This window comes from Uloborus diversus, chromosome 10 (assembly GCF_026930045.1).
Source record: "Uloborus diversus isolate 005 chromosome 10, Udiv.v.3.1, whole genome shotgun sequence".
NCBI lineage: Eukaryota > Metazoa > Arthropoda > Arachnida > Araneae > Uloboridae > Uloborus > Uloborus diversus.
Window position 1 is genome coordinate 11,638,909 of NC_072740.1, and position 13,165 is coordinate 11,652,073.

General features: G+C 33.2%; 1 protein-coding gene across 1 annotated transcript in view; it reads left to right on the forward strand.

Annotated features, from left to right (window-relative positions):
• The window catches only part of LOC129231353 (uncharacterized), a 93,703-nt gene that overhangs the window by 79,257 nt on the left and 1,281 nt on the right, over window positions 1-13,165 (forward strand). Inside the window, exon 6 of the mRNA XM_054865645.1 lies at window positions 1,777-3,402. Coding sequence (XP_054721620.1) covers window positions 1,777-3,402 — 1,626 coding nt within the window. The remainder of the gene's footprint in view (window positions 1-1,776; window positions 3,403-13,165) is intronic.

Genomic DNA, 13,165 nt, shown 5'->3' on the forward strand with positions numbered 1-13,165 from the left:
CTTCTGAAACCCCCCCCCCTTTAAAATTTAAATGGCGCATTCTGCGAAATTTTCCCCAATTCCTTGTTGGGGTTCATTCAAATCCTTTGTTGGACATCCTTGTATCTTGTATGAATCAAGAAGAAAACTTTTGCTATTACTTAAATAAAAACTTTCCCTACTATGGAACATATTTAACATTTAATGTTACAATGAAAATAAAAAGTTGCAAATGACAAGAATCACTGCATTACACGAAATCTTCGGATGATTAATGGATAAACATCGTTCACTTTTGCATTCGTTATTAAACACTTACATGTAAAAAAAAATCTTGATGCCTGCGGGTGGAAGGAAGGTCTGTCAATAAGCGATGCTTTCAATGACATCCTTAATCAAGATTTGAGGAAGTAATTGTCCCTAAATTGGAGGAAATGCTTTTGAAGATGGTCGACGGTTCTAGGAATCAGGCTCGCAGTTTATATTTCAACTTATTAGTGCTCAAGGTTTTTATTCTTTGCATACATTGCTGCATGAAAGCAGTATGAAACCAACTAAAACTCGAAAAAATAGTTTTATTCAATAATAAAATTGAAAGGGTTTGAGCAAGGACATAGAAGGTAATTGAATACGCGCTTTGTAGCATAAATGTACATGAAGTGTTGCATCAGTTTTCTTAATCACTGACAATGCATTACAAGTCAGTCAAATAAGTGTTTATCATCACTTTAGATGTTCTGTTGTTTTTTTTTTCTTTAATTTTTGAAACACTTTAAAGTTGCTATTTATTTTCAGAAAGAAACTCATCTTTTAAATCAGAACATCCATGCATTTTTAAAACCGCTTTCCAACCTTTCAAGTATTTTTTTCTCCTGTAATTGAATTTTATTCTTTCTTCTCTTCCCCTCTTTCATTTTCTGACTGAAGAATCAAATTGCATTTGTGAAGACACTAATTTAATTGCCTTTAAATAGACTCTTCCGTGCTTTATCGTAAGATTTGAAACAGAAACAACAGTCAATCCTACAAAAAAGATCATGAGAAACAGAAAATTTCACAAAATTAACTCTGGACCAGAAGCATTACTAGTAGAAAATACCGTATCTGAAAACAAATTCGTTATGCATTAATAGAGGATAGCACAAAAGTTATGTATAAAAAGCTTACGCATTGGATTATAACAATCCATAGAAGACATACACAGTTTGATTCTAAAGTACGGGCTAAGTTTGGATGAGGTTCAAATCTCAGAATAGTAATTGCATTTTGAAGTAAATGAAGAATTGACATGATAGTCATAAAAATCCAAACTACGTGTTCAGATCAACAAGTTATATTGAATTGAATGTTGTAACTAAGCTCCGAAAATTGTACTTAAAATTGTCCATACATGTTACATTTGCTGCATAGACTCTTCCAGTCAATCATTATTGAAGAACCTTTGGTGTGGAAAAGAAAAAAAAAAAAAAACTGCATAGCACATCTTTAACTTCATTTTTTTTTTTGGGCGGGGGGGGATTATTTAAAAATAAATTTAGTAATTAAACAGACAAAAAGCCTAAAGATATTTTATTTTTCCCCTTTTGGCAACACAATATTTTTTCATGTTTTTAAAGCCAAAACTTTCTATATTTATTTGTCTATTTGTTTTTAATAAAAATTAATTTACACTTGTCACCCACTTTGCAACTGTAGGGTAATTGTTTGCCAGTAGTTTGAATACCACTGCATTAGAGTATTCCACAAATGCGTATTCAACAAATTGTTTAATATTACTCTTGATATTTTTTTTTTCAGGAAAGTTATGCTGATTATGCAGTCATCCCGCAAAAAGCACAGACAGCAAATTTGAACAAAGATGAAACGGACCTTGGAAAAAGAGCAGCTCAAAATGTAACTTCTAGAAGTAGTCATCAACCTTATAATTTGAAAATGATGTCTTCGTGTGACAGCTCTACAGTTAGCTCTGAAAACACAGAAAGTAATAGAGGTGTGAAACCAAATGACAAAAAAAGCGAACTTCTCAGTTATTCCCCGGGTGAAGTAAATGATCTCGATAAAAGTCACCTAAAAAAGTCAAAGAAAATGATAGAAGTTATCGGAATTCACTCAAAAAAAGATGCGGTAAAGAAAGACAATCAACACAACGAATCTCATATGCCGCCAATAAATCTCAAACCAAAAGGTGATTTAGGAAGCAGAGACGTTGAATCATCGATAACAAATATTCACAATGAAGAACACCGCAAAGCTGAAGATATTCAAGATATCGCATTTGATATAGAAAATAATACACCCAATACAAGATCGAAAGTTAACTCAACAACGTGCCAAGAACCCAGCAAAAATCAAGACAGTATTAATCATAACATCGGCAAAGTGGAAAATGAAATACAAATTCAGCCAAGTTTATTAAAATTGTCGCACAATGGTAGTTTGAATGGTAAATGTGAAAAGAATAAGGGTTCAAACTCTATAATTTCGGAAAATAAATTGAATGAATTACCCAATATTGTAATGTCTGAAAACGAGCAAATATTGTCGGAAGACGCCGAGAAAATGACCTCAATAAAATCTCAAATGCCATTACCAGACATTTTGAACACCGTAAGTAAATCGGTTCCGTTAAATCCAAGGGTTTCTGAGAAAGAAGTGATATCCACGCGTGATAATTTAAGAAAGATTCATGTCTCGGAGAAAGATTCTGAGACGGAGGTAAAATCTAAGTCCTTAACATCTCAAATTAGAGTAATACCTAATTTATACAGTTCTGATATTTTACGCAACGAAACAGAGACAGATCTTAAAAGAATAAGTTACCTTCATTCATTACCAACAAATCAATCGATTTATAAATTGGCTTTCGATGAAAGTATTGAAAGTATAACTGATCAATCAGAAGCTGATTCGCGTTCTCCTAGTCCGGTTGATGCTGACAGTCAAGTTCCAAAGAGTTTAACGAACGCGGAAATATTAATACACGAAGCAGAAAGTGGTAGTGATGCTGGATCCGAAGATGTTGAATTGATACCACATCGTTATGAAAGCGAAACTTTTCTCAATGAAAATAAAAATATCTATGTCAATAAACTATCCTTAGCAGTTGAACTATTACGGACGCAAGAAAATCTTCCGTATGATGATGAGTTTAAACGTGTGGTGGGGGACAATTCTATCACAGCCTTGAAAAATGTTCAACCAAGTGCATCAGGCAAAACGAACTTCGGATTTGTGGATGACTCAAGTTCTATGGAAAACTCTATTGCTTTAGATACCTTCAACAATCAACATGGTATGACTTCTGTGACTGAAATAACTACAGAACCAATATTTAGTAAACAAAGTGCCATTATCAGTCATTCATCTGCTGAAGATTCATGTGAAGTTGCCAAAGAAGCAATAGCTCAAACAAGTGACAATCAGGTTAGTTTTCTCAATGGATTTTTACCAAAACTATTACGGGTATTAGCTGCAACGGTTGAATTAATAGTATGAAATTAAAAGTAATTTTTATAGAGAGCGTTTATAGTGCTATAAATATAGTTGCCAATAGTGTCAATCACAGAGGTATGGTTTCAAAAGCAATCTTAGCTTTCTTTGCATTAGCAAAATAAATTGGTGAAATAATGTAGTTTCAAAATCCAAGCAACGAATTTTATATGTAAAAAAATAATAATAATAATGACAGTTTACTTTTGAAAAATAAGGTGTATTAGTTCATCAAATAAATCTCATTTTATAAATCAAACAATGAGTTAACTTTCTCTTTTTCTTACCTTTTCTTTCACACATTTTTATTTATTTTCCGTATAATCGCTCTTTTAGCTTTCCTTTTATTTGAGTTCAGTGCTGTACAGTTGAAACAGCTAGTTGCACCTAAACAAAATATTTCATTTATACTTTTTTATTTTTACTTGCTTTGCCTATTGTCTTGTATTTAAATCTTGTACGGGGGATTTGCCATTTTCCTCTATTTATAACAGCATCATATGAGAAATTTGGATTTATTGCAGATCTTGATTCATCAGTTAAAAAACTTGAAAGTTGAGTTGAAAATGTTTACGTTTATTCTGAAGCTTTGGCAATTTTATTTGTTTATTTATTTTATTTATTTATTTATTTTTTGTAATAGAAATTTTTACCAATGATTTTTCTAAAATAAAAATATTTTTCACTTTTTCCATCATTATTCCCCCAAAATACAGCAAGGAGCTTACAATTGGGAACCCTAAAGGAAAACAAAATTATTCTTTTTCTTCTCTTTCCTTTTCCTTCACTATACAGGGTGTTTCGTTTTAACCTGAAAGACCTTTATTTTCGCAACGGTTAGTCCTAGATGTATACTTCCAGTTGCAAAAATGTTCAAAATCAGATGAAGAGTAAAGATATTGAAAGTTTGAAGCTCAAATAAAAATGAGTCAAAAAATACAAAATTTAGGTTTTTATACGTAACTAATATTTAGAGAAATAATCTCCATTGAAAACTACTATTGGTACAAAAAACTTGACAGTTGGGCGACCACAACTCAAGAAGATATTCCAGTTTAAAGTTTTAATGGACCATACAGAAGATGAGATTGAAACTAATCGCCCTTTCAAAAGAATGACAGGTCGTCAAAGTAAGAAAAACATGGTATTCATATTTTTCATTGCTATTCAAAAATAAATGAAAATGTTGTGCCGTGATACGCAAAAACACACTACAAAACCTCGAACAATTTGAAAAACCGCACTCTATGCACACATATAATTTTAAACGCTTGTTAGCTGCGATATTTTCCCCCAAAAGTGGTGTTAGTCACAAAACGCTGCGTTTCATATCTCGGTGAAAACTGATAGTAATAATTTCAAACTTTTTGTGTTGCGATTATTTTTCAATGGAGATTATTTCCCTAAGTATAAGTTAGAAGACCTGGGGCCCGTATAAAAAGTTAAATTTTGTATTTTTTGACTTATTTTTATTTTTACTTCAAACTTTCAATAGCTTAACTCTGCATATGATTTTGAATATTTTTGCAACTGGAAGTATATGTCTAGGACTAACGGTTGTGAAAATAAAGGCCTTGCAGGTTAAAACGTACTGTATAGTACAAGGCAAAAGAACTCTAAACAGATATCAGTTTCAGAGGTTCCCTAACTTTTTCGATTCACGGCCACCTTTGAAGAATTAAAATTTTCTCGTGGCACCTAATCTATCTCTTTTGTATAATTAATATTAATGGCACGGACATTTAATCCTCGCCTCTCCCTGCGGCACCCCAGGGTGTCGCGATATCCAGTTTGGGAACCGCTGGGTTAGGAAATTTAATTGGCAAATTTACCTTTTCTCTCTTTTGAAATATAGAAGACGGCACATATGGTCCACATAGTGTTTTACTTATTCATCATGCTCATCATGAGAACAATCAGAATTTCTCCTCGCACTTCTTGATTGCTCTCATAATTTACCATGAAACAAACTCGTCACATACTCTCTTATCACTCTTGATTATAGCATATGGGTTTTGAAAACTTGATGTTTTAAAAACATTAATAACATTCATAACAAGGGTGCAGTGGGCTCGGAACGCACCGGTGCGGCGTTCTAGTATTTTCTTACTAGGTGGAACGCCGCTCCGTTCCAGATTATTATTTCAAGTAATACTTATTTTTATTTTATTTGTAAATTTTCTTTCTCTTTGACTGATTTGACTCTGAATCCTGCCGACTTATTGACTTAGTTCGTTCGGTACACAACGTTAATCTTTATTTCAATATCGCTTGTTAAATTATTACTAACCAATAAATAACATAATCTTTTAATGCATCTATCGTAAAAATACCAATGCATATTGATTTTAGACAATTACATGTATAAGAATCAATCCTTTTCTTGGGAAATCTACCCCGCCTCCCCCCTAATACATTACACACGCATATATCGATAGATAAACAAAGCACATCGACAACGACGGTGTAATTTAAATTTTTGTTTTCTTCAAGCTTGTGTTCCGGTGAGAAGAAATGTAGCATTACAACATTGATTAATAAACACTTTCAATTAAACCGGTATCTTTTTACTTTAATTTAGTGGAATATGTGTATAGCTCTGCAAAGGGAAAAAATGGGTCTATTCTCGTGAATAAACCTGATTTTTGGGTTGGGAATTAAATTTTGAAAATTCACAGGAATTTTCAAATAGTTTTTAAACTGACAAACTATTTTAACACATTTTAAGTACAGTAGAACCTTGTTTATCCGGATCAAATTTGTTTTTAAAAAATATATAATGTTTATATTAATTTAAAATTATAGTAGCAAGAATATAACTTTAAGAAACGAACATTCGCTTTTTTTTATTTTTTAATTAAATGTAAAGCTCTTGAATAGATTGTACAGTAAATAATAGTAATTTAACAAACATCACTGCAGATGAACTATAATGATGAGGCGACAGATTGACTTTGTTCTAATTCAAACGACACACAGGTTAAAAACAGAAGACAGTGAATCAACTATTTTTAAGAAATTATGTGAAAAGTTGTTTTGATATTTAAAATGCCTTTTAAAAAATTCCATGTAATTTTTCTGAAAAACATAGTTTCTTGTCGTAATGAACAGTACTGCCGTGAGAAGGTGAAGAGCAGTATCTGTAGAAATGAGGTTTTGAGATAGTTGAAGAAACGCGTTTCAGATTCTATACTAACAATAGGAAAATGATGGAAATTGACGTTCTTTTCGTGCTTTATTTTCGTCGGAAGCCTAAAAAGCAATTTGTCCGATAAAGTTGAAGTACAATCAATGATAAAAATGAAAAATAAATAAATAAATAAATAAATAAATAAATAAAATAATAAAATTTAGTTGCTGCGCTTTACTTTCCCACAAAAGAGTAAATCTGCTTATTTAAGGATTTGCTTCGCTTATTACCTACACTATGCGGATTTTCATCATACGCATTGCCTTTGGACCGCGTTAGAACGGATAAAAGTTTTACTGTACTGCCTATTTCACTTTATAAATTTACTACAATCTGAGGTTCAATTCTTCGAAACATTTTTTAAAAGTGTCTATTTTGTTTTAAGGGTGTAGATCTTCTCTCCTTTTAATTGAAATGAACTTACCCAGTTCGTCATTTTGAGGAAACACACAAAAAAATTGAATGTCTACAAGTACAAGGTGGCGTAAAAAGAAGGCATAGATTTGAAACTTGTATAATTAGCTTTTTTTTTTAAACCACATAAAAAATGCACTTATATCACTTCAATCGGTAATGGATCCAATTTATAAATTGGCACGAATTCACTTTCTTAATTTAAAGGCCTTCCAGAATACACAAAAAGCCTTTCTTCGAAATTCGCCATAACACCCCTAACATGTTATGAAACAGCAGCAATTTCTTCACGAATTGCAACTTTTAAAATGAAAGTGTTCTACAAAGAACCTCGTATAGTGATCTGAAAATTACTGAACGTGAAAACATTGCTGATGAACCGTTGTGATGGCAAATATCGAAGAGACTTCTGATGTGTATTCACGAGGAAAGCCGCCATCTGCGTGACGCTATCATTAAAACGTTGAAAACGTGACAATTCGTGAATTGGATAAGATTCTAGTGTTAAAAGTACATTTCGTTTGTAGTCATAATATTAAAAAGTTGGAATTTATTTAATTTTTTTGTATAAGTTTGAAATTTCTGTTTTCTTTTTGCGTCACGATGTTTTTCAATTTTTTTCGTCTGTTTGGGAAGATGGCGTGCCTTCAGATTCGGAATGATAATGCCAAGAACCGACATTTCCCCTTCCTTGAAAACCAACGCATGGCCCTTAGTTCCATTATAACACTTTACTTGCAAGCAGCGTTTAACACATTAACATTTTTTTTTTTTTTACAAGCAAGAATAGAGAGAGAGAGGAAACATCCTTTATATTACTTCTATAGCCTGTTTTACTGTCGGACCACGAGATCTTCCTTATTCCTTTATCAAATTTCATGATTTACCCCTCATTATAAAGCTTTTAAATTTAAGATTTAAAATCATCTATATATATATATCATTTTAAATCTTAAATTTAAAATATATATAAGAGGTCCTTTAATGGATTATAAATCCCCACTTTAAACTGTCAGAAGGTATAGTCAGGTAGCTCAGTCGATAGAGCTTTACATCGAATGGTCCATATGAAGCTTTTCGGCTCAGGTCGTTCGAGCGTCGTGCTAGAAACTCGAACAATGTGAGTTCATTCTCACGTTGCGTTTTGTCGTTTTTTCCCTCTAGTTGATCTTGATCCAAATTTTCACTACTTCAATCAAGCTTTAAAAGCCGCTGGGTGCAATTTGTACAGAATGAGTTGTTCGTCAATCTCTCAGCGGAAATATTCCATAAGCACCGCTCCACGAGAGCATATTCTGTAATGTAAGTGGAATTCAGAAAAAAAGCGTTTCTATACAAACATCGGAGCCTCACAGTGCAAGACTTTTTCTTTTTGACTGCCACTTCGCATAAAACGATTTATGATTGAAAACCGCGCTTTCGCGGCGTTCAACCGTTTGCCGCACCAGGGTTATGTTCGCACCGGTACCGTTCAGAAACGGCCAACCTGTTCTTTTACGCCACCTACCAGCGTTCAGAAATGCTAGCGGTCATTCTCTGGTGGTGGATCCGGTTGCAACTGCTTTCACCCATCTCTCACCACAGTCTCGATGTGGTTAGCGAGATCACATGGTACTTTTTGGTCAATCCGGTCGAGCTTAAGTTTAACTCTTTTAAGATTAAAGGTGCTGCTGCACTAGACCTAACCATGCTGCAACCATGAGTGTTCGGAAACAAAGCTGTTCACTGGGCTCACCAGAAAAATACAAGTGACGTCATAACTGCAATTTGATTAACCACGCACAGTCGGAGTCTTTGAGGAACAGTCGTAGTCCTGGTAGTATTTTTAAAGTAGAAGTCAAATGACATTTAATTAACATTAGGGTCAGTTGGGGTAAAAGGAAATGTAAGGTAAATGGAAACAAACTGTATAATTGCACATGCGAATTTTTTTGAAACTAAGTTGATGTTGAGGAAAGAATAGGCAACACATCAAAAAAATTCTGAGAGTTCTCCGTGTCTCCAAACAAATGTGTGGCGTCATCTTTGCATAAAGATGACCCTGAAAAAAGCTGTATTTTTTAAAAGTTAAGTGATCTTACATTTCCCTTTCCAGCAGGTCTACAATGCGAAGTAACTGGTTTCAATTTGTTTTGTGTGCCATGTGGAAAGTTGTAAAAACATTTATTTAAGAATTTCACCTCCCCAGTTATTTTTGATGTGCCAATTAGGCTTTTCCATCCACTCATTGATTTCAATTGTTAAAAAAGTCATGAAGTCAAATTTTTTATACCCAGTTACTATCGGAGAGTGTAGTCTTGGACACAATGCACAAAAATGTCTCAATTCATCCAAAAGAAAGAGATACATCTAAAGTTGAAACATTGAAATGCTGTTCCCCTTTACCCCAACTGAAAACTCGCAAGAAAATTCGCAACTTTACCGAGTTCAACTAAAATCTTAATATTTGAGATGTTCTGTTTGAGCATAACTCGACGAGGCCATTTTGAGCACTTGTAATTGGCTAAACAAGCAGAGCACACAGTATTTCTGGAGACCTTGGAGACAAGTAGTTTCAAGAGGATTTGAACCACTAGGACATTATCACAACAAATTCTACATCAATAACATTCATGATCACGCCAGACCACGAACATCTAATTAAAATCGCGCTGACGAACATCTAAGTGATTCTGGCAAGTGTAATTATTCAGTAGATTAAGCTGCCTTACACCAAAACAAAATGATTGATTGATTGATTACACTGGACTAAATATTAGAAAGAGTTTCATGCAAAGGAAGGAAGAGCGGCTTTTCCAACTGCAACGAACTAGCCTTCAACATTCAGGTTTCCATTCAAACATAGGCTTGTAACCCAGAACTTTAAAATGATTATAACATTTTTTTTTCTTTTTTTCAAGAGAAATGCTTTCCGAAACTGTCCAGAGTTCTAACTTTTCTGGCGTTAGAAGTTCCTTTGATCAAGCGCTTAAAATGATAATTCTTTTCGCGCTTCAGCAACAGATGAAAAGGAGAGATTTTTCCCATCTAGATGATTTACTACCATAACTTAAACTTTCCGTCCCCGTGTACTCTTAATTACAGTAACTACTACTCATTTCACTACGGCTCTTCAGCAATTTTGAATAAGTTTCAGAAAATAACGAAAGGATGATACCATGTTCTGTACTTAAGAAAAACACTACACTACAAGTAATAGCAAGGAAAATCAGAAAGATATAAATAGCATTATTGAGATTGGTTTCAGTATAGTAGACTGTCTTTCCAGGAGGGAGGACCCGTGACATCACTGTAAACAGTGCCGCCAATGAGTAATAATGTTAATGGTATACAGCGTTCACAGTAAACTAATATCTGTTACCAAGCTGACGAACGCAACAGCTGATAAATGTTGCCGGATGTCTGGTTCCGATCACATGTATCGGTCATCATTTGTAGGTTATCCTCGCGCACGCGGCCGTCTACTCCCAACTTTTTAATTTGGAAAGCTTTCCAAGCTCTTGAAACTACATTTTTGTCTCTTCTTAAACTTTTTCAACATTTTTCAAACTACGCCCCTTTACTACCATGTGTATAAAGAACTCTGGTGGTTTATGTCAGCCATTATGCAATTAAGCTGTCAGTTTCATTTGCAGAAAAATGTCTCAAAACACTCTCTCCCTTCTTTCTAGGTTTGTTAACAATGCGCTCGCTCATTCCACGCATTTGCGTGCCTTGGCCCTATGATGTCATAGTACTGATATTTGCATACGCATCACTTTTCTATTGAACTGCCTTTTCACTGCACAGGTAGTAAAAAGTAGTCCTTCCATCAATTTTATGGTGGTAAGTTGAAAATTGCCCAACAACTACATGGTTATATTAAATTGCTGTCAACGGCGATATCAAACAAAAAGCATGGCCTGAATGTGCATTAGTCAAACACTTTTATAAAGGCTTACTAAAACATTTTAAATTTATTTTTAAAACAAAGGAAAACTTTGGAGTGCATTTTTATACCGAAATACAGTACATATTGTGCTGTGACAAACTTTGCATTCTCGACGAGGTAGAGCGAGAGGAGTGGAGTATGGATGTGAGACATGACATTCGTCTTGTCTAGAGCAGGAGAAAATATTTCAGTATCTTGAGCAAGAGTCAAAAAGATCTCTGGTGACACAAGTCTACTTAACGGATGAAGAGAGATCAACCAATCTCCAAGTATATTTCAACTTTTACTCGAAAGAACTTCATACAGTTGTTTATTTTAAATACATCTCCAGTTAATCATATCTATTATGTAGAATTTTCATCAATGTTAGCTATTACCTGAACGAAATTATCTACGCTACGCGATGTTTTCATTTCATCTGTAGTAATGGATAAAAGTATTGCAGACTTAAGAAATCTATTATTTTTCAAGAAAAGCCACCAAATAAGAGAATAATTGTTCGGCGACTAGTGCTTTAAAAAAAGAGGTATGCTTCTGGTGACATGTTTCAATGAAAAAATAAATGACCATGCATTTAGGGGACCAACAACACATTGAAAAAACCAAAATTGTTTTTTGAGCATCATTCACATTGTAAACAGCTTTGAATAAGCTATAAATTTCAGCAGATAGTTTCACTTCTATGCAGAATAATCTTATAGATTTTGCATAACTTATACTCACGATCTTCTTTCAAAACCAAGAGTTTTTTTTGCATGTTTCTGGTTCAAAATACACAGTTTTTCATCTTGGCTTATCAAACTTTCAGGAAACTTGACAGCAAACAAGAGAATCATTATGCTAAAATTTCAAATAAAAATTTTGAAATGAAATATGAAAAGCAATCAATTTCTCACTGCACATGCATGAAAGATAGCACTTTATAACTTTCAACATTTCATAGTCAAATTAATTTGGCATCTTATAAAAAATTCCAGTTGAATATTGTAGACACTTAAAAAATATATCGGATGCCTAATGAGCCTTGTTTCCATTATTATCGAAAAAGCAACGAAGAGTAAGAGATCATTCACAACATTTGCCTGCAATCGCTCAGTGTGATTCATGAAAAAAAGAAAAAACAGGATTTGTGAACGATACCTTAGGATTTGCTGTCTATGCGAGAATAATTGAAATGCAGCTCATTAGGCCGACAATGTCTTTTTAAGTTTTTGTGATTATTTTTTTTACAAGATGCTAAATCTATTTGGCTATGAAATTTTGAAAGTTAAAAATTGCTACCTTTCAAACATGCACAGTGAAATATTAATTTCTTTAAATATTCATATTTCATCAAATTTTCAGAATTGTTATTTGAAACTCTACATCTTGAGCTCCAGCTCCCTTTTTATTTCAGATTCGATCACTATCAATTTTATCAACATCATAAGTTGCAGACAAAAATCATTCCTTCTGATATAGTTAGTCACATTCGCCTCAGAGCCAGTGGTGAATTTGGAAGTCAGGAAAAATTAGAGTTGAAGAAATGGTTTTTCAGAAACTCCACCTGTAATAAGTTGTTTCCTGGTTAAGTACGAAGAAGGGCGCAATAATAAAGGAAGAGTCAAATAATGCTTTTTGTGATCATTAATTGGAAGAAAGTCATTTTTGTATCTTATTTGTTTTTTTGTGCTATTTAAAATTATGCTTTGTAATTGAGACATAGAAGGCTTAAAAAAAAGTTAAATGTTCTTTCGGCTAAGGGTACTAAAAATCTTATATTTTAAAATGACATTGAATGACATTTCTTGCTACTGAAGATATAATTAAACTCCTTTGTTATCAATGTTTCTGATACTATAATCTACGATGATATTAATGAAAATAATTTTAGTATACAGACATATTAATTCTATAACTTTTGCTTCGACTGGCCCATTTTTAAAACTTAATGAAATTGCTTGAATCATGTGAATCAAGAATATTTCTTCTTTCCTTTGAAATAGGAGGTTAGAAAGGTTCAACTGAAAATTAGAAAAAAAAAAGTAATTCAATAAGATTTTGAAGGATTTATTTTACGATCAGTTTTGCTAGAAAGCTGAAGAAATAAATTGATATTCAAAATATTTGTGCTTCACTTTTAAATTACAGCTGAAAAAAACTTACATTTAATTTTGCATTGC